At 41.2% G+C, this 21,951-nt stretch overlaps 1 protein-coding gene across 11 annotated transcripts in view; it reads right to left on the minus strand.

Annotated features, from left to right (window-relative positions):
- Window positions 1-21,951, minus strand: part of GRK4 (G protein-coupled receptor kinase 4) — a 98,203-nt gene that overhangs the window by 11,848 nt on the left and 64,404 nt on the right. For 9 of the 11 annotated variants that reach the window (XM_077875853.1, XM_077875891.1, XM_077875867.1 and 6 more), the window contains one exon: window positions 5,522-5,559. The exons of the other annotated variants lie outside the window; for them this stretch is intronic. In XM_077875853.1, the coding sequence (XP_077731979.1) occupies window positions 5,522-5,559 (38 nt within the window). The remainder of the gene's footprint in view (window positions 1-5,521; window positions 5,560-21,951) is intronic. 11 annotated transcript variants of the gene reach the window in all.

A 21,951-nucleotide genomic window follows, 5' to 3' on the forward strand; every position in this document is an offset into this window, starting at 1 on the left:
GTGAGCTCGAGCCCCACTTTGGATTCTACACTCAATGCAGAGTCTGCTTAAGATTCTCTCTCCCTCTTCCTATGCCTCTCCCCCTTCTCCAGCTTACACTCTCTCACTCAAAAAAAGAAAAGTTACATGTGGATTTTTGACCATGTGGGGAGTTGGTGTCCCTGATCCCCCCATGGTCCAAAGCTATACAGTCACATTCTGAGGTACTGGGGGTTAGGGCTTTGTGACATGACTTTTAGAGGGACCATAAAGCCTGGTTTCACAAACAAATGACACAGAGTAGCAGGGAGGAGGAACCTATGAGATTAAACAAACTCAACAAGATATCAATCAAACGTGATGTGAACTTCATGCTACATTTAACACACAATTCAACACATAATTAAAGAAGATGTAAAGCCTATGGGAGGGGTAGAGGGAGAAGAGAGAATCTCAAGGAGGTTCCACACTCAGTGCAGAGCCTGATGTGGGGCTTGATCTCCCAACCCTGAGATCATGATCTGTGCCAAACTCAAGAGTCTGATGCTTAACCAACTGAGCCACTTAGGCACCTTAAATAATTGTTAAATACTTTTGGATGTAATAATAGCATTGGGTTTATTTTTTAATATTAAATAATTTTTTAAAATAAAATATTACCTTTAAAAAAAAATAAAATATTACCTTTGATATATATTTTATAGATAGAAGAATATGATGTAGAGGATTTCCTTTAAAATCATTGTCAATAATAAAATGCTACTATTCTTTTAAAAAATTCACTGCTTATCCTGTTTTGTAGGAATACATGATAGTTTTCTTTTTTATCTCAACTACCAGTTAAATTTCATAAACCAAGTCCCTCCTAATTTCGAAGTTTTCAAAAAAGATTGCTGACATATTTAGGATGGACAAACAGTAAATGTACCTAACAACCTAGAACAGATAATAATCACCTTTTTTAAATTTTAAATTTTAACTCCCGTATAGTTAACGTAGTGTTATATTAGTTTTGGGTGTACAATATAGTGATTCAACACTTCCATATATTACTCAATGCCCATCACAGTAAGTGTCCTCTTCATCTCCTTCACCTGTTTTACCCATCCCCCATCACTCCCCTCCAGGGACCATCAGTGTGTTCTCTACAGTTAAGAGTCTGTCTTTTGGTTTCTCTTTTTTTCCCTTTGTTCATTTATTTTGTTTCTTAAATTCCATGTATGAGTGAAATCATACAGTTTGACTTCCCCTGAATAATTTATTTCACTTACCATTATACTCTGTAGATTCATCCATTGCTGCAAATGGCAAGATTTCATTATTTTTATGGCTGAATAATAGTCCATTGTATATATACACCACCTCTTCTTTATCCATTCGTTAATTGATGGACCTTTTGGGCTGCTTCCATACCTTCGCTATTGTAAATAATGCTGCAATTAATATAGGATCGCATATTTTTTTTTAAATTAGTGTTCTCCTATTCTTTAGGTAAATACCCAGTAGTATGATTGCTGGATCATATGGTAGCTCTATTTTTAACTTTTTGAGGAATCTCCATACTGTCTTCCACAGTGGTCTTTCTGTTTGCATTCCCACCAACAGTCCATGAGGGTTCCTTTTTCTCTACATCCTCACCAATACTTGTTGTTTCTTGTGTTTTTTATTTTAGCCATTCTGACAAGTGTGATGTGGTATCTCATTGCGGTTTTAATTTGCATTTCCCTGGTGATGAAGGATATTGAGTTCCTTTTCATGTGTCTGTTGGCCATCTGGTTGTCTTCTTCAGAGAAATGTCTGTTCTTATCTTCTGCCTATTTCTAATTGGGTGTTGAGTTTTAGAAGTTCTCTATATATTTTGGATACTAATCCTCTATTGGATATGTCATTTGTAAATATCCTCTCCCATTCAGTAGGTTATCTTTTTGTTTTGTTGATTCTTTCCTTTGTTGTGCAGAAACTTTTTATTTTAATCAAGTCCCAATACTTAAGTTTTGTTTTTTTTTCTGTTTCCTTGCCTCAGGAGTCATATCCAGAAAAAAGTTGCTATGGCCAATGTCAAAGAAACTACTTCTTGTGCTCTCTTCTAGGAGTTTTATGTTTTCAGGTCTCATATTTAGATCCTTAATCCATTTTGAATTTATTTTTGTGTATGGTATAAGAAAATGGTCCAGTTTTCCCAGGACTATTTGTTGAAGAGACTGTCTGTTTCCCATTGCATATTATTGCCTCTTTTGTTAAAGATTAATTGACCAGGATCCCTGGGTGGCGCAGCAGTTTAGCGCCTGCCTTTGGCCCAGGGTGCAATCCTGGAGACCTGGGATCGAGTCCTGCGTCGGGCTCCCGGTGCATGGAGCCTGCTTCTCCCTATGCCTGTGTCTCTGCCCCCCCCCCCCTCTCTCTCTCTCTCTCTCTGTGACTATCATAAATAAATAAATTTTAAAAAAATTAAAAAAAATTAATTGACCACATAACTGTGGATTTATTTCTGGGTTTTCTGTTCTGTTCTATTGGTCTGTTTATCTATTCTTGTGCCAGTACCACACTGTTTTGATTACTACAGCTTTGTGTTTTACCTTGAAATTTGGAATTGTGATACCTCCAGCTTTGTTTTTCTTTTTCAAGATTGCTTTGGCTATTTGAGGTCTCTGTGGTTCCATATAAAATTTAGGATTATTTGTTCTAGTTCTATGAAAAGTGCTATCGGTATTTTGATAGGGATTGCATAAATCTGTAGATTGCTTGTGGTAATATAGATATTTTAACAAAATCTATTCTTCCAGTCCACGAGCATGGAATATCATTCTATCTGTTTGTATTGTCTTCAATTTATTTCATCAATTTTTAAAAATTTTCAGGGTACAGTCCTTTCACCTTTTTGGTTGAATTTATTCCTAGGCATTTTATTATTTTTGGTATAATTATAAATGGGATTGTTTTCTTAATTTTCTCTTTCTACTGTTTCATTATTGATGTATAGAAGTGCAAAGGATTTCTATACATTGATTTTATATACTGCAACCTTACTTAATTCATTTATCAGTTCTAGTAGTTTTTTGGTAGAGTCCTTAGGGTTTTCTATATTTAGTATCATATCATCTGCAAATTGTGAAAGTTTTATTTCTTCCTTACCAATTTGGATGCCTTTTGTTCCTTTTTCTGGTCTGATTGCTGTAGCTAGGATTTCCAGCACTATGTTGAATAAAAGTGGTGAGAGTGGACATCCTTGTCTTATTCCTGACCTTAGGGGAAAAGCTCTCAGTTTTTCCCATTGAGGATGAGATTAGCCATGGGTTTTTCACATATAGCCTTTATTATGTTGAGGCATGTTTTCTCTAAACCTACTTTGTTAAGGGTTTTTATCATGAATGGGAGTTGTACTTTGTCAAATGCTTTTTCTGCATCTATTGAAATGATCATGTGGTTTTTTTCCTTTCTCTTATTGATGTTATATATCACATTGATTTGCAAATATTGAACCACTCTTTCATCCTGGTAATAAATCAATCACACTGATCATGGCGAATGATTTAATCAAATGATTAAATGTATTCTTGGATTCAGTTTGGTAGTATTTTGTTGAAGATTTTTATATGTATGTTTATCAGACATATTGGCCTGTAGTTCTATCGATTACCATTTTTAACCTAATTTCACCACAAATGTGAAGTTCTACTTTAGAGACAAAAACAGAAATGCTAAAAAGTTGTCCATATTGGAAATGAAAGAGTTCATCTTATATTCTATGGTTTCTGGTGGAAATTAGTTCTTGGGAATTTTAATCACATGATACTTTTAAAAAAACAAAAATCAATTGCATTTGTAAGTCATAAAGTATAGCTAGAATTAGACTTTAAAAATTAAAAGAGTAGGAAAACAAAAAGAAAATATTAGAAATCTCCTGAATCAAGAAAAGCAAAACAAAGTTCTGTCATTCCTTTCCATTTTTATTTTTATTTTTATTTTTTATTTTTTTTTAATTTATTTTTTATTGGTGTTCAATTTACTAACATACAGAATAACCCCCAGTGCCCGTCACCCATTCACTCCCACCCCCCGCCCTCCTCCCCTTCTACCACTCCTAGTTCGTTTCCCAGAGTTAGCAGTCTTTACGTTCTGTCTCCCTTTCTGATATTTCCCACACATTTCTTCTCCCTTCCCTTATATTCCCTTTCACTATTATTTATATTCCCCAAATGAATGAGAACATATAATGTTTATCCTTCTCCGACTGACTTACTTCACTCAGCATAATACCCTCCAGTTCCATCCAATGTAACCAGGTCACAGTCTCTGAAGAATAAGGAACAGCACCACAGAAATGACACTTGGCACCTGCTTTGGGGCAGGCTGACAAAGGTCATGGTGGCCTATTCTACTACTGACCACAACTGCAGAGCCTAACAGATCACACAAGTTATACTTTAAGAGAATCAATGGGCCACAGCAGTGACTAGACCCAATGCACTGAGACTATGTATGGAGAACCAACCAGAGGTGAGCTGCAAGGGGCACTTGTGGTTCCTCAGAAGCATTTGCAAATCCTGGTCAAACCAGAGGTTGTTCACTGGGAGAGGGGGACACATACAGCCACTCTCCAGCTGCTCCCACCTGGGACTCTTGCTGAGAGTCCCAGGTGGGAGCAGCTGGAAGCTGAGCCAAGACTTTTGGGCCCCTGGAGCCTCTGCAGGGACACAGACAGCAGTAGAACTCTGGCACACCCAGCATTGCAAAGACACAGAGACCCAGGGCCCTCAAAAACAGGGCCAGCTTCATCTTCAAAATATCAGGAAACAGAATCTAGCAATCTATGTAAGTAACAGCTCATTATGCCCACATTGGATTTATTTCAGAAATGAAAGGTTAGTATAATATTTGAAAATTAACTATATTAATAGAAAAAAAAGAACATCATATAATCATCTTGATGGAAAAGGAATGACACAATTCAACAACTGTTATTTTTTTAAAAAGGAAAATTCTTGAGGTGCCTGGGTCTCAGTCAGTTAAGCATCTGCCTTTGGCTCAGGTCATGATCCCAGGGTCCTGGGATCCTGCTCAGCGGGGAGTCTACTTCTCCCTCTCCCTCTGCTCCTCCCCTTGCTCATGCTCTTGCACTCTCTCTCTCTCAAATAAATAAGTATAATCTTTTTTTTTTTTTTAAGGACAATTCTAAGGGGGCCCTGGGTAGAAATACACCTCTAAGACAAAAAGTAAGATGTGGGCCAACAGCAAGAAGTAGGAGAGAGAAAAATGTTCTTACTGTGAGTTTATTTTAATATGTTTCTCAAACTCTTAACTGAAATTAACTAATTTCAGTTAACTAAATTAATCGAAATTTATGACCAATTCTGCTTCTTGCCTAAATACAGGGGGAATGACAATGTTATCTCCATTATGTTTTCAAAAGAACACATACCAAAGAGTTTCTCTTTTTGTTGTTTTATCTGTTCTGCAACAATAGGCTAAGTCCACATTAACTTTCTATAACCAAGTCTCTCTTAACAAAGTCTTACACTTTAGATGTGAAAAGCTCACTCACCACGGTCATCGAGGAGAATATTCTCAGGCTTTAAGTCTCTACAAAGGAAGAGACAACAACAAAAAGCTCAATTATTCAGAAAGTGACACTGTGATTCATCAGTACCCAGCAGAAACAACCATAGATGTCTCTGCTATGAGCAGCGGCAGGAGCAGGATAACAAAACTGTCCTTTGTGGGTCATGAGTCCTTCGTGCTGTCGCTGGGAAGGACCAGGACTCCATGAAGGATTCATCTCAATGAACACAGTAGGTATGATAGCACTGTGCAAACCACTCTGCCCAGGTCTGCAGACCTGACTGAGACAGTTCAGTGATGGAAGGTATAGCCCCGTAGTAAGGAACTAGTCCTTCATGAACTTGGCTCAATTTCTCTTATCATTCATATACTTTTTAAAATGTCAACACCCGAAAATTTCCCATACCAGAAGTACACAGCTTCAGGGTTCAGACAGGCATGGATTTGAATGCTAACTCTGCTGCTTCTCTGCCATGTGACCTGAAGCGCTCCAGCCACAGTGCCCTCCCCTGGAACTTTACGTGATCCACACCCACCCACCCACCTCCCCAGCAATACGGGGTTGGAGAGCTCAGGCCTGGCAGCAGGAAGCCTGTAATCACAGCAGTAACTGTTACTCAGTTTATTGTGGAGGAGGAGGGGTACCGAAGACTTTGAATAAATACAGATCATTAAAGACTAAAATATCTTAGATGTAATATTTCAAACTGCTTATTTGTTTCTTCCCTTTGAAAAAAAAGATTTAGTTTTTAGAGGATTTATATTTAACTCTGATTTCAAATGCAGCCCTATCACAACTCTCCCTCTCCCCTGAACATCGCCCCTCCATTGAGACCAGATTACTAGAACCTCCACACAAAAGCAACAGCAGATGGAAGATGGCTGGACTTGGGAAAGCTCTGTAAAGAGACGGAACTGAGAGCTAGCTGCAGTGAGACCTCCCAATACCTCGAAAGGCCATAATTAGTGTGAAACCTGCTCAACTCAAGCCCACACCACCAGGAAAAGATGACAAGAGACCCTGTTAGCAGTTCAGGGAGATGTGAACACACGCATGAGTGGCTGCAGAGAAACCTTCCTGTAGCAACCATGCCACCACGCTCACAGTCCTGCTCACAGAAGCAGAGGAGCAGGTGGCTTCTGTGTTTGCATTTTCCAGCCTGTGCATATGCTCCTGCACTATCTGGATGGGATGATGAGCATTTTTTATTTCCCCTTTATTCTTTTCTGTATTTAAAAAAAAAACCTTATAAATATTATTAAAAACAAAGTAGCCTTCCTTGACAGGGAACCTCCACAGTCTCCTCATTTATGTAGGTTCGTACTCAGCGTCAACACAACAGCTGTCCCCTGAATTACTTTAAATGTCTCCTGGGACATCTTAAACCCCACTGCTCCTAGTGTGGGCCAGTGCTGCTGCAGAGCAGAAAGCAAGCTGCAGGCCAGTGAGAGAGCCCCTGCCCCAAACCGGCCCTCCAGCCATCCACCCAGCTGTCACCTAGCACTGCCAGTCAGCTGGCTCTAAGAAGCTATGTGTTGTATCTGTTTCACAAAGGAGAAACAGCGGTGCAGTAATAACATCAGTGACTCACCAAATACCCGCCACACATGCCACAGGCACCATCTCCTGTCAGGGCCACAAAATCTCTGGGAAGCAGCTGTAGACGGGGGCTAGCAAAGTCCAGTGGGCCACACAGAAGCTAAATGACAAGCTGGAACAAAGTGCAAAGCGACCCTCACTTGCCCCACCCCGCACGCTGGGCGCTGGATGCGTACAAGTATCAAGTGCCACAGCATTAGGCCTCAGGGTATTGTCATTTCTTGTACCTTCCTTCAAAAATGATTTTTCCAGGCTTTTTTTCTTTTTTAAAAGATTTCATTTATATATTCATGAGAGACACACAGAGAGAGGCAGAGACATAGGCAGAGGGAGAAGTAGGCTCCCCGGTGTGGGACTCAATCCCAGGACCCTGGGATCATTCCCTGAGCCCAAAGCAGATGCTTAACCACTGAGCCACTCAGGCGTCCCTGTTTTCTCTAGGCTTTTAATCAACTTAACAGCTATCTTCACATATCTCCAAGTTTGGGCACAGGGCACTGTGTGGAGGATGCTGAACAATGCCTCACCAATGTCAGCCACTCAGCCTCCAGGATGTGGCTTCCTCAACTGTCAAGTGAAGGGGTTTCCTAGTGATCTTTTCAGTTCCTTTTGGATTGCAAAGTGATGATCTAATTATAATCTTAAGCCAGGAATACAAATTTAGGTCAACATCCTGTATAGGAGGGTCCAGCCAAAGCTGAGATTAAAAGAAGTGAGACTGTCTTCTTACATTTGTACAACCTTCCACCCCCAGCCTGCTGACTCGGGTATAACTTGTATATCGTTTGTTGTGCTCTCAGGTCATTAGAAGTGATCTCATACCTCCATGCTCTAGTACACCAGAAACACATTTTGCCGGTTTCATGTCCATTCTTTTTGTTAAAAAAAGTACTTGCCATCTGAATCCCATTTTCCCAGCCAGTTACTGAGGCATGAATTATCATGAGAAGTTGATTTCCAGGAGACCAAGGCTTGAACCATTGCCTGGTCCATGGCTCATCTGCATGACTCTCCTCCCTTGTCCCAGGCCATATCTGCATCCCACTACCCTGCTTTCTCCTGGTGACCCTCTGTCTCCCACTATCACCTTACTTCCCACTGGTTCCTGTCAGTTAGCCAGCCTCTCCTGGGGAGTAAGGCTGTATGTGAACAACCGGCTGGATATGCTTTGGGAATCAGGTGAAGAGAATGACGAAGGCTGGCCCGGCCACAGGTGTGGGTTTCCTAAACCCCTGCATAACTGGAACTTCAGTACAGTCTATATAGACCACAGTCTTGGACGGGGGGCACCTGGGTGGCTCAGTGGTTGAGCATCTGCCTTCAGCTCAGGTCTTGATCCCGGAGTCCTGGGATCAAGTCCTACATCGGGCTCCCTGCAGGAAGCCTGCTTCTCCCTCTGCCTCTGCCCTCTCTCTCTGAGTCTCCCATGAATAAATAAATAAAATCTTAAAAAAAAAAAAAAAGACCACAGTCTTGGAAAACAGCTCCAATCTGATCAGAAGGCATCAAGAACAATGTTCTTGATCAGGGAAGGGCAGAGTAAGGGAACCAGGGTAAAAATAACTTTGGCTCCCTCCCTAATGTTCTCCTAAACAGTCTTCAAGATAATATTACTCACTAGTCTCAGGGCATGATTCTAAGGTCTGTCCCTGTCGCCTGCCTCCCACCATGCACTCCCCCTTCAGAGAAGCTGACTTGCCTAAGAGTCTCCAGGGAATGAGCCTGTTACTATTGTTTTTATTTTTTATTTTTTTACTATTGTTTTTAGAGACAGATACTGTGAGGCAGAAATTTTCAATCTGGAATAATGTAGGTCATATATGGATGAATAGTTCTTTTAAACATTAAGATCTGCCATTCTTGGGATGCCTGGGTGGCTCAGTTGTTGAGCGTCTGCCTTAGGCTTAGGGCATGATTCTGGAATCGAGTCCCTCATCTGACTGCATGAAGCCTGCTTCTCCCTCTGCCGTGTCTCTCTCTGTGCGTCTCTCATGAATAAATAAAATGTTTTTTAAAATCTGCCATTCTTTTTTAAAATCATTTTTACTTTAAATTAGCTTCCATGTTTCGAAAACAATAGAAACGAGATTATCCTTTGAGTACTTACTGTAAATGGTAAGCATATCTCCATTTTCTTTGCATGCTACCTTTCTAGCCTCTACGTTGTAAGTTTCCTGAGGACAAGGACTTCAAAATCCAATTTGCTCCCCAGAGTGTGCATCTAGCACGCAACTGAGAAGTGTGTATACATCTGGGACTTGATGTATATTTCTGGAATGACTGAATGGTCCTTCCTGCTACTGAAAACTCTAATGTGATAGTAATAATCTGTACTGCCTAATGGCCTGTATCGGCCAATTCACTACTGAAAAAGTATAGGTCTGAAATGTTTCCTTCCCACCAGGAGTCTGTACACCAACTGCCTTCTCCTCACAGTGGATCATATCATCTACTTGTCAACCCACATAGAGATCCAATATATAGCTAAACATCTATTTCCCTTAATAATTTCCAACTATAGCATTCTAAACAGGTGGAAATTTCATCCTGTTTAATTAAGGAAGAGTCAACTTTCTAGAGAAATGTAACAAAACAGTAAAAGTACCACGTTAAGACTCAGGTTTTCCCTCCTGCTACAGGAAAGACTGAAGTACAAAGCACAGAGCACAACATCTGCACTGGTACCCATCACCCACCAGGAAGGTGACAAGAGCCATCTCTCATCTGTAAATAGACATAATCCTTCAGAAGACTGTCGGCAGGATACCATGATAATGTGTGCCAGAGTGCTCTGAAAATGCCGTGTGCTCTACAAAGAAATGCTGTTAGTATATATTTTGACTATATCCAGCAACAATTTTTGTTATTCATATCATAGTGAGTGGTTTTCTTTAAATACAGAGATACATGGAAACAAAGTAAAATGGCACGTACCCTAAGTTTAGTTTGTTCATCATTATAAAATTAAACCCTAGAAATCATCCTGATTGAACAACTACTTTTAGTGTTGTGAAAATTAATAAAAGGAAACTTTGTTTACAATAGAGTCTGCAGGCAGGCAGGGGGAGCTCCAGGCCCTACCACTCCCCGTCATCTGCAGACCCAACAGGAGATGCACCAGCACCTGGATGTTACCTTAGCTCCCACTTTACCATCCCAACAGGAGGAAGGAAGGTTTCCTCCTCCCCCAGCAACAGTCCAGCCAACGAGAGACAGGTACAGCCCAGCCAATGAGACACTGCCACAGCCCAGTTGCTACACTTCCTGCTCCCAGTTTACCCCCAATAGACTTTGTGTTTACAGCAGCCCTCCCAACCTCCCTACCTCGGTAAAAGAGCCTCCCCTCCTTTGTTCTACAGACTCACCTGTGGTTTCACTTTGCTTGTCCCAGATTGCAATTCTCTGCTATTACAGAATAAGCCTATTTTTTCTGGGAAAATAATGGGCAGTTTTAAAGTTAACAGTTGTGAACATTTGACAACTGGACCTCAATGGTCTCCAGGAACACACTATTTGCAGAAAACCAGAACCATAATGCATTACCCTGAACACTTCTACTCCTGAAACAACAGATTACATCCTTCCTCCTCTGAGAGAGGAAGAGGCAAGGAGCTTCTCTTTTAAATAATTTTATATCTTAAGAAAACGAAAGCTCTTCCCAGAGGATGGCCTAATCACTTTAAAGCATGCAAACCCAGCTCACTGCATAGTGTCCCTCTTTCATGGCTGACCTCTGACGCACGTGAGTGTAGTGCAGGGTGTCCAGATCCACTCAGAACTGCTGAAAGACACCACGATGATCAAATATAATTCCAGATAACTCCCAGCCTGAACAGTGAGAGTCCATGTAGCACTATTTTCAGGACAAGTACCTTATCTTCCAGAATTTAACAAACCACAATCAGCCTGGATTTCACAATCCCTGTAGTGTGAGCCCTGACATGTGGTCTCTTTTCTGTAAAGCCAGTGTCTGACTCAAGCTCTGCTGGCTGAGTGTCCACTTCAAAGATGCCTCTTTCAGTAGAAACACTGCAGACACCTGGCTGGAGAAAGACCCAGCCCCACCCCCACCCTAGGCTCCTCTGTTTTAGAGACCTTGGTTTATTTAAATAACAGACCATTTGGGTGGCTTGTTTTTTCTCTTTCCAGTGCTTTAATTTTTTTCTTCTTCTTCCAGTGCTTTAAATTCCCATTCTTATGTTTTAAATTCACTGATAAAGAGTGAGACTGTGGGAGTCTAGGCACCCAACCTTGACCCCAATAAATGCAGGAACTCAGACTCACATGCTCACATGTTCCCTCTCCCCCACCCCTGCAGACCTTTCTGTGTGGTCCCTGGTATTGCATGGAATTGCCAGGACTTATAAGTAATAACCTTTTCCTCTTTCAAAGATTCTTGATGGCTATTACTGAGGCATCTTGCAGTTATAATAAGAATCTCAAGGGCTGGTCCAGCCACAGAACTGGTCATTGATGGGCTGAGGCCAGCACAGAACAGTACATTTGTTGGTAAAAGAGTATACAATAAAGCTGTAACTGCAGAGAAATGTTTTGAGAAGATTCTGGATCACAAATCAAGACAAAGCAAAAGTGATTTAATGATTAAGGTAAGCAGTTCTCATTCTGAGAACTGGCCTTGTGACCTAAAGAATCTACACAAAACGAAAATGTAAAACAAAATCAAACTTAAGAAGTAACTGTAGATCTTTTTATTCACTAAATATCTGAACTTGGTATCAGCTAAAAATTGCAAACTCCACATTCTTTTTTTTTTTTTAAATGATAGCTTTATTTTTTTTTTTAATTTTTATTTTTTTATGATAGTCACAGAGAGAGAGAGAGAGGCAGAGACACAGGCAGAGGAAGAAGCAGGCTCCATGCACCGGGAGCCTGACGTGGGATTCGATCCCGGGTCTCCAGGATCGCGCCCTGGGCCAAAGGCAGGCGTCAAACCGCTGCGCCACCCAGGGATCCCCAAACTCCACATTCTTAAATACAAAACAACTACAATGATAGGCCTGACCTTCTAGTATACAAACTAGAGATTTTGCCTCTGACAGTGACACAAGAGGACACTTGATAGGAGGGAAGGGACAGATGTGGCCTCTGTGATCATTCTCAAATTGTCTTTTCTCTGTATTCATTGTATATAAATGTAAACAGCATTTATCAGGCTGGTTTTTAATTACTCATTTCTAGTCCGCTTCAATTCAAGGTTTTGTATGTCTATCCAAAATTTCTCTCTTGTGAAGTACCAACAGAAGCAGCAGGATTCTAGATGGGGAAAAAATGAACAAACATGCATCTACTGTCTTTATTCACAGGTGACATGATTTTATATGTAGAAAATCCTAAGAAATTCACAACAAAACTTCTAAAGCTAATAAAAGAGTTGAGGAAGGATACAAGATCAATGTACAGAAATCAAATGTATTTCTACACACTAGCAATGAACAGTCCAAAAATGAAATTATAAAACAATTGCAGGGGCACCTGGGTAGCTCAGTTGGTTAAGTATCTGACTTTTCATTTTGGTTTAGGTCATTATCTCAAAGTCGTGAGATCAAGCCCTGTGTTGGGCTCCACACTCAGTGCTTAATATTCTCTCTCTCCTTCTCGCTTTGTCCCTCCTCTCTCTAAAAAAAAAAAAAAAAAAAAGGAAACAACTGCATTTGAAATAGCATTTAGAACAAGTTCAGGGGCATCTGAGTGGCTCAGTGGTTGAGCATCTGTCTTCAGCCCAGGTCATGATCCTGGGGTCCTGGTATTGAGTCCCACATCAGGCTCCCCACAGGGAGCCTGCTTCTCCCTCTGCCTATGTCTCTGCCTATCTCATGAATAAATAAATAACATCTTTTTTAAAAATCCAATAAATTCAGGAATACATTTAACAGCAAAAAAAAAAGGTACAAGATGTACATACTGAAAAGTATAAAATATTCCTGAGAAAAATTTAGGAATATCTAAGTGAGTGAAAAGACAACTTGTGTTCACAGGTCAGAAGATCCAGTAATGTTCAAATGTCCATAATCCCCAAATTGAACTATGGATTCAATGTAACCCTAAGCAGCAACTTTTGTCCCAGAAATTGGCAAGCTGATCCTAACATTCATATGGAAATGCCAAGGACCCAGAATAGCCAAAATAATCTCAAAAAAGAACAAAGTTAGAGGCCTATACTTCCCAAGTTCAAAGCTTACCACAAAGTTATAGTAATTAAGACAGTATGGCACTGCCAGAAGACAGACATACAGACCAACAGAATAGAATTCAGAGTCCAGAAATAAACCTGCCCTCTCAAAAAAATAAAAAATAAATAAAATAAAAATAAACCTGCCCTCTCATAGTCAAGCAGTTTTAGAAAAAAGTGCCAAGGCAATTCACTGGGGGAAATGATAATATTTTCAACAAACGATTCTGGGCTGGAGTCTCTTCACCCACCCACACTGTACTAACAACTTAACTCAAAATGGGTCATAAACCTAAAGATAAGACTTAAAACCATAAAATTCTTAGAAAAAAATATGGGACAAAATCCTCACAATGAGGGTTAGACAATGGTTTCTTAGAGAAACATCAAAAGTGTAATCAACAACAAAACCCTGATAAATTGGACCTCACTAATATTAAAAAGTTTTGCAATTCAAAAGACACTATTAAGAACATTAAAAGATTAGCCACAGACTGGAAGAAAGTATTTGCAAATTTTACATCTAGTAAAGGACAAGTATCCAGAATATAAAAAATGTTTGCGGGATCCCTGTGTGGCTCAGTGGTTTAGCGCCTGCCTTTGGCCCAGGGCGCGATCCTGGAGACCCGGGATAGAATCCCACGTCGGACTCCCTGCATGGAGCCTGCTTCTCCCTCTGCCTGTGTCTCTGCCTCTCTCTCTCTCTCTCTCTCTCTGTGTGGTTATCATAAATAAATAAAAATAAATTTAAAAATAAATTAAAAAATAAAAAAAATAAAAAATGTTTGCCACCTAATATAATAATAATAATAATAATAATAATAATAATAATATTTGTTTGCCATCAAATAACCTAAATTGAAAATGAGCACAATATTTAAATAAACATTTAACCAAAGAATATATAAGGATGGTCAATAAGTGTATGAAAAGATACTCAATAGCATCAGTCACCAGGAAAATGCAAATCAAACTTACCAAGAGAAAAAACAAAATACATAAAAACCCACTATGAGATATCACTTCACTGCTACTGGGGTGTGCTAGTATTAAACAATGAGATACAAATAAGTTTGGGGACAATGTGAGTGATTGGAGTCCTAGAAGGAATGTTAAATGGTGCAGCCACTTTGGAAGAGAGTTTGCAATTGTTTTAAAAAAGTAAACATAAATTTTCCATGAGATCGAGAAATTCCACTTGTTGGTATCTACCCAAGAGAACTAAAAATCTATGTCCAAACAAAGCTTTGTACACAAATGTCCATAGCAGTGTGATCCGTAATAGCCAAAAAGTGGAACCGATCCAAAGAGTTGAGTGAGAAAAAAAAAGAGTTGAGCGAGGCAAAAAGGATAAATAAAATGTGGCCCATCCATACAATGGAATATTATTCTACCATAAAAAAGAACCAGGTACTGATAAGAGGGATGAGCCTTTGACAAGAGGGATGAGCCTCAAAAACATTATGCTAGTGGACAGAAGTCAGATGCAAAAGGTCAGATGATGGTTCTATTTGTATGTCATGTGCAGAAAGGTTCATCTACAGAGAAATGATGCCCCATTTCCCCAGTATGTGCACCTCTTCAACAGTGAGTGCACCCAAGATGACATGCCCAGGGTCAGGAGGGAGGGTAAAGGCTGACCTTTCTGGAACATAACACATGAGGTCACTGAGAAACAGTCAATGCGAGCATCTCCAGCCCCTCACCCATTTATCATCTGTCTTAGATGGTCTTTTATTGTTTCTATAACTGCTAGAAAGTGCAATGAAATTGATAACTTTTTTTTTCTTAAAATTGTGAAAGGATTCCTCCACACTAGTTAATTGACACATCCACCACCCCGCATTTTTTTTGTGTGTGAGAACATTTAAATCTTGGTCCCTTAGAAAATTTTAATTATACAATATGGTGTTATCAGCTTATATGTTAATGTTTTACATTAGATCCAAAGTCTATTTTTCTTATGGCTGAAGGTTTGTGCTGTCTTGCCAACCTCTTCCTACTCCCCACGGCCCCCTGCCCTCAGTGACCACTTTTCTATTCTCTTTCCATGAGTTTGACTTAAAAAAAAAAAAAAACCACTCCACGTGTTAATGATACCACACAGTATTTGTCTGCGTCTTAGCTTACTTAGCGTGATGCTCTCAAGGTCCATTGTGTTGTCACAAATAGCAGGATTTCCTTCATTCTCAAATAATAATTCCATTGTGTATGTATATACCACATTTTCTGTATCCATCCAGCCACTGATGGACACTTAGGTTGTTTCTATATGTTGGCTATTATGAATAATGCTGCAGTGAACACAGAAATGCAAACATCTCTTTGACATACTACAGATATTATTTAGAATACACCCAGAAGTGGGATTGCTAGGTTATAGCGTGGTTCTATTTTTAATTTTTTGAGGAATCTCTTTACTGATTTCCATAGTGGCAAAATTGAAAACATTTTAAAAAGCTAGCTTTTTGCCATATTCACCTGCATACAGAATGTTATTATGCAAAAATAATTCTTGTAATTTAAAAGACACTACACTGCCCAAACAATAGAAAGCAGAATCCGCCCTCCCCAGAGAGGCTGAAGAACACAAAGAAGGCTGTTCTCCACATCCAGCTGCTGCTAGGACAAGACTTCCCTGAGGCTTCAGGCTGGTCTTGGGAAATGTTTTTACATGAAAAGAAAATATAACTTGCCCTTGAACAACATGGGTTTGAACTGCTTAGGTCTCCTTACTCATGCCGTAGATGTACGTTCTCTTCCTTATGATTTTCTTACTAACATTTCCTATTCTCTAGCTTGCTTTCCTATAGGAATATAATGCGGAATACATATAACACAAAAAATATATGTTCCTCAACTGTTTACATCATTAGTAAGTCTTCCAGTCAACAGTAGACTATTGGTAGGCAAGTTTTAGGGGAGTCAAAAAGTTACATGCTAATTTTCAACTGGGTCAATGCTCCAACCTCCACGCTGTACAAGGATCAACCACACAGAGACTTGAGTGCTATTTAATAAGGAATTGGTTATTCCCGCATATTAATATTTAGATAGTGTTAGGGTACTCGTGGGGGTCTGTCCCTAGATATAAGCATTTTAGTTCATCTGATTGTATAGAAATGATGTTCCTCAGTTAATTTTTGAAGGACATTTAAAACCCCAAAGGCAACAGTCCCCTTAGACTTCTGCAAAATGAACGGGCAGCACGTCATGAAATACTTTGGGAGAGTATGCAGCTGGACTTAAAATGCACACACACACAAATATCTTTATTTATTGCTGTGTTTTAATTAAACAGTTGACCTCTTAGGTAAAGATATGGTTGCATGCTGAAAACTATATCAAGATCCTCTCTATATGTATCCTTTCTTTTACTTGCTTTTTCTCATTGAACAATTTAGACAAAGCCATGTTACAAGTAGACACATGTAAAGGTAGGACGCAAACTCCTACACCCAAAAACCAAACACGGGGATCCCTGGGTGGCTCAGCGGTTTAGCGCCTGCCTTTGGCCCAGGGCGCAATCCTGGAGTCCCGGAGTCAAGTGGGAGTCAAGTCTCACGTCGGGCTCCCAGCATGGAGCCTGCTTCTCCCTCCTCCTGTGTCTTTGCCTCTCTCTCTCTATGTCTATCATAAATAAATAAATAAATCTTTAAAAACAAACAAAAACAAATACCAAACACCCACGCCTCTCACATAGTCAGACACTGCCTCCCTGCCTGCCTACCCTGTCAGCACTGTGCCAGGACTGTCCTGAGGCTGGCACTCCTTTTGTGTTGTGCTGTTATGTAGTTTAAGGCATTTTATCTGAACAAACAGCAGAGGACAGTAGACAAAAAAAGACAAAATATACCAGAAAAATCCTATCTGGAATAAAAGGGCCTCTAGGATGCTATGGCATTTTAGCAACTTTTTAACCTTTTATCCAAATAAATAACAGATGCAAAAGGGCACAGCCTAGGGCCTGGCAGACAAGAGAAAGCCAACATGTTTGCTCCTTCCTTCCTCCTCTCTTTATGACCACAATGGTTTGCATGGACTCCTCTGCCCATTTCCTCCAGAATGTGAACACAGCACACATCTCCCCAGAAAGAATGATCCCTCCTCCCTCTGCTCAGATCTTAGCCGTCGAGCCAAGCTGCCATGTGAGTCCAACTACTCCCAAAAGCCTTTTCTGAGCAGGTCTGGGCCCAATTTAAATCATTTATGCTAGAAAGAATTCCATTGCCCATGAGGTCTAACTGTCTGTGCTACAACATCATCCTGGTGCTTCCAAGAGATGGCCACACATGAAGCCTTGGCACTCTCAAGGCAGCCCCACAGACCAGGGTGAGGGAGCCCCCAAGCTCTCATTCTGACTAACATGTGGTACCCTAAGAATAGCTTAAAGTCCAACTGAGTGCCTCCTCCTCTCTGACCTTAGACTGCTGAAATAGTAAAGCATTTTTATTTGTACCATCCCTCTGCAAAAAGGAAGGTCATCTTTCTGGCACCTGGTCTGACAAAGATTGTCAAGAGGCAACCTCTGACAAGAAAGAAGTTTGAAGAGTGAAAGTGGTGCTTTACAAGTTCCTAGGTGGGGGGACCTGTAAAGTTATTGGTCATTCATTCAACAAACAGTGGGCACCTCCTTATGGTGGGTGTTGTAGACACTTAGTGCTGGCTAACCCATGCCTTTCACTTGCTCTGTCTGAGGGCAAATGGAGGCCAAAGGTGAAAGGTTGGGAGAAATGAAAATCTTCTAATAAATCCAGTAATACAGGTGTACCTCAGAGGTACTGGGGTTTGGTCCCAGACCAGCACAATAAAAGGAGCCAAATGAATTTTTTGATTTCCCAGTGCATGTAAAAGTTATGTTTACACTATACTGTGGCCTATTAAGTGTTCAATAGCATTATGTCCAAACAAACAATGAATACCTTAATTAAAAAATGCTTTATTGGGATCCCTGGGTGGCGCAGCGGTTTGGCGCCTGCCTTTGGCCCAGGGCGCGATCCTGGAGACCCAGGATCGAATCCCACATCGGGCTCCCGGTGCATGGAGCCTGCTTCTCCCTCTGCCTGTGTCTCTGCCTCTCTCTCTCTCTCTCTCTCTCTCTCTGTGTGACTATCATAAATAAATAAAAATTAAAAAAAAATGCTTTATTGCTAACCATCATTTAAGCTTTCAAAAGTTTTAATCCTTTTGCTGATGGAGGTTCTTACCTCAATGTTGATGGCTGCTAACAATCAGGGTGGGGGTGCTGAAGACTGCGGTGTCTGTGGCAGTTTCTTAAAATAAGAGAATAAATTTGCCACACTGATTGACCCTTCCTTTCCCAAATGATTTCTCTGTAGCATGTGATATTGTCTGATAGCATTTTACCCACAGTGGAACGTCTCTCAAAATTGGAGTCAGTCCTCTCAAATCCGGCTACTTTGTCAACAAAGTTTATGCAATATTCTCAATCCTTATTGTCATCTCAACAATCTTCACAGCCTCATCACCAGGAGTAGACTCCATCTCAAGAAGCCACCTTCTTGGCTCCTCCATAAGAAGTACTTCCTCATCCATTCAAGTGTTATCCTGAGATGGCAGCATTTCTGTCACCCCTCCAGGCCCCACTTCTAGTTCTCCTGCTGTTCCCAACAAATCTGCAGTGGCTTCCTCCATGAGCACTGGAACCCACTTCTTCCACACTCCTGTTAGTATTGATATTGATCCATAGGAACATTTTCTTAGCAGCATCTAGAATGGTGAATCTTTCCAGAAGATTCTCAATGTACTTTGTGCCCAGATCTAGCATAGGAATCACCATCTACAACCTTGTGAAATGTATCTCTCTCTCTTTTTTTTTTTAAGATTTTATTTATTTGAGAGAGTGAGCAAGAGATGAGAGGGCACAAGCCGGGGGAGGGGCAAAGGGAGAGTGAGAAGCAGACTCCTTGCTGAACAGGGAGCCCTGTGCAGGACTCGATCCCAGGACCCCAGGATCATGACCTGAGGAGAAGGCAGATCCCTAACTGACTGAGCCACCCAGGCACCCCTGAAATGTATCTTTTAAATAATAAGACTCGAAAGTCAAAACAACTCCTTGCTCTGTGGGCTGCAGTACGGGCATTATGTTAGCAGGCGTGAAAACACTAATCTCCCTGTACATCATCAGAGCTCTTGGGTGACCAGGTACAATGTCAGGGAGCAGTAATATTTCAAAATGAATCTTTTTTTCTGTGCAGTAGGTTTCAACAGTGGAGTTAGGATATTTGGTAAACCATGTTGTAAACACATATGCTGTGGTCCAGGCTGTGTTGTTCCATTTGTAGAGCACAGGCTGAGGAGAGGGAGCCTAATTCTTAAGGGCCCTAAGAATCTCCAGGATAGTAAATGCGTACTGGCTTCAACTTAAAGTCACCAGCTGCATTAGCCCCTAACAAGGGAGTCCGCCTGTCCCTCGAACCTTTGCAACCTGGCGCTGAGGACTCCTTTCTAGCTAGGAAGTGCTACTAGATGGCATCTTCTCCCTAAATAAGGCTTTTGTGTCTACACTGAGAATCTATTGTGCTGGAACCACCTTCATGAGTGATCCTAGCTGGATCTTCTGCGGGATTCGCAGCTTCTCTATCAGCACTTGCTGCTTCACCTGGCACTTCTTTCCTTAAGCCTCAGGAACCCACCTCTGCTAGCTTCAGACTTTTCTTCTGCAGCTTCCTCACCTCCCTCAGCCTTCGTGGAACTGAAGAGAGTCAGGGCCTTGCTCTGGATTAGGCTTTGGCTTAAGGGAGCATTGGGGCTGGTTCGATCTTCTATCCAGACCACTAAAATTTCCCCCCTATCAACAATTGGCCATTTTACTTTCTTATGGTTCATGTGTCAGCAGGAGTAGCGCTCTTAACTTCCTTCAAGAACTTTTCCTTGGCATTTGCAACTTGGCCGTTTGGCACAAGTGGCCTATCTTTCTGCATATCTCAGCTTTAAACATCCCCTCCTCACTAAGCTTAATCATTTCTAGCTTTTGATTTCAAGTGAGGCATGTATGACTCTTCCTTTCACTTGAATACTTAGAGGCCATTACAGGGTTATTAATTGGCCTAATTTCCATACTGCTGTGTCTCAGGGACTAGGGAGGCCGAGAAGGAGAGAGTGGGGAAGAGATGGCCAGTGGAATAATCAGAACACACACAACATGACAACATGTATTGATTAAGTATCAATGAGTGTGGCTCATGATGCTCCAAAACAAGTACAATAGTAATATGAAAAATCACTGATAATAATGAAAAGATCAAGTATAATAATGAAAATATTTGAAACATTGCAGTAATTACCAAAATGTGACAAAGACACGAAGTGAGCAAATGCTATTGGAAAAATAGCACTGATAGGACTTGCTCAATACAGGGTTGTCACTAATCTTCAATTTGTAAAAAAGATATTTGTGAAGCACAATAATGGAAAGAGCAATAAAATGAGGTGTGCCTGCACATCTTCCCACCAGAAACAAGCAGAGGGGGCTTAATTCTACTTAACTGTAATAACCTATAAGGCCCTCCAGAGTAAAAGAGGAAATCAAAGCTCCTACAGGCTTGTTCCTTGCTTCAGGGCCACCAGTCACTCCCTGTGATATGGTGACAAGGTATTCTCCATGCAGACAATGGCCTGCCTATGTAGGAATGGCTCCCAAGGCGCCAATCCACCCTTTGCTCAGCATCTCAAGATGGGCTGCATCAGCCCCATGGCCAAGCCTGGTATCTGGCCTTTGAGAGGTATTAACATGGCTCTGGGAAATGTAAGACAAAGCCAAGAGTCCATCAGAATAGGGATCCGATAAAGGCCTTTTGAGAAGCTTACAGCTAGCATGACCAGCCCTCCATTGGGACAACACAGGTGCTGTGAGGAAGCCCAAGGGGAGCTATGCCCATGTTATCTGGGGCAGGGGCCTTATGGAAAGCGGACACTGCCATGCTAACTCTGGACAATGAGCTGCGGTTTCTCAGAATGAAGAGGGGCTGCCATGAAGAAAGTCATCTGACAAGTGGACCACATGTGCAAAGGTATAAAGATGTGAGGATGCTTGAGAAGTTCTGGGAGCTGCAAATACATGCACATTACAAAATGGGCAAAGAGTCCCTACTTGTGGTACAGCAGGACCCTGGGATAGAGAAGTCAGTGGGGAGTAGCATCACACCAGGTCAGGAGAGCTAGCCCCACAGGGCTCCAAGCTAGGGATAATATGACAGGATCGGATTCATACTACAGGAAGGTCTGTTACTGGTCTCTCAGGCCAGGAACTGGAGCAAGAATGGCATCAGCAAGAGCATTCAAGTGTCTGCCTGCCAGGTAACCTATGGAAGACACGAACTAAGCCAATGGCCCAAAAGGCTGATGTGGGAAACATTCAGGGGTGATTTGGTGACGAACTGGATGGGGAAGATGAAGGCAGGGGATACACAGAACCCTTGGAAATTTAGAGGGAAAAGCAAGGTGAGAAAAGCCTGTAGGGAATGGTCCATGCATGGAGGTGACTGTCTGCAAAGAGGTGAAGGGATGGAGTGGTTGAGAAAGGTGTCAGAGCCCAGGAGCTCCACAACTGCAGGATGGGTGGAGGGATTGCTTTCCCTAAAATTAAATATTTGATCATACT

This window comes from Canis aureus, chromosome 2 (genome assembly GCF_053574225.1).
Source record: "Canis aureus isolate CA01 chromosome 2, VMU_Caureus_v.1.0, whole genome shotgun sequence".
In the NCBI taxonomy this organism is placed as follows: Eukaryota; Metazoa; Chordata; class Mammalia; order Carnivora; family Canidae; genus Canis; species Canis aureus.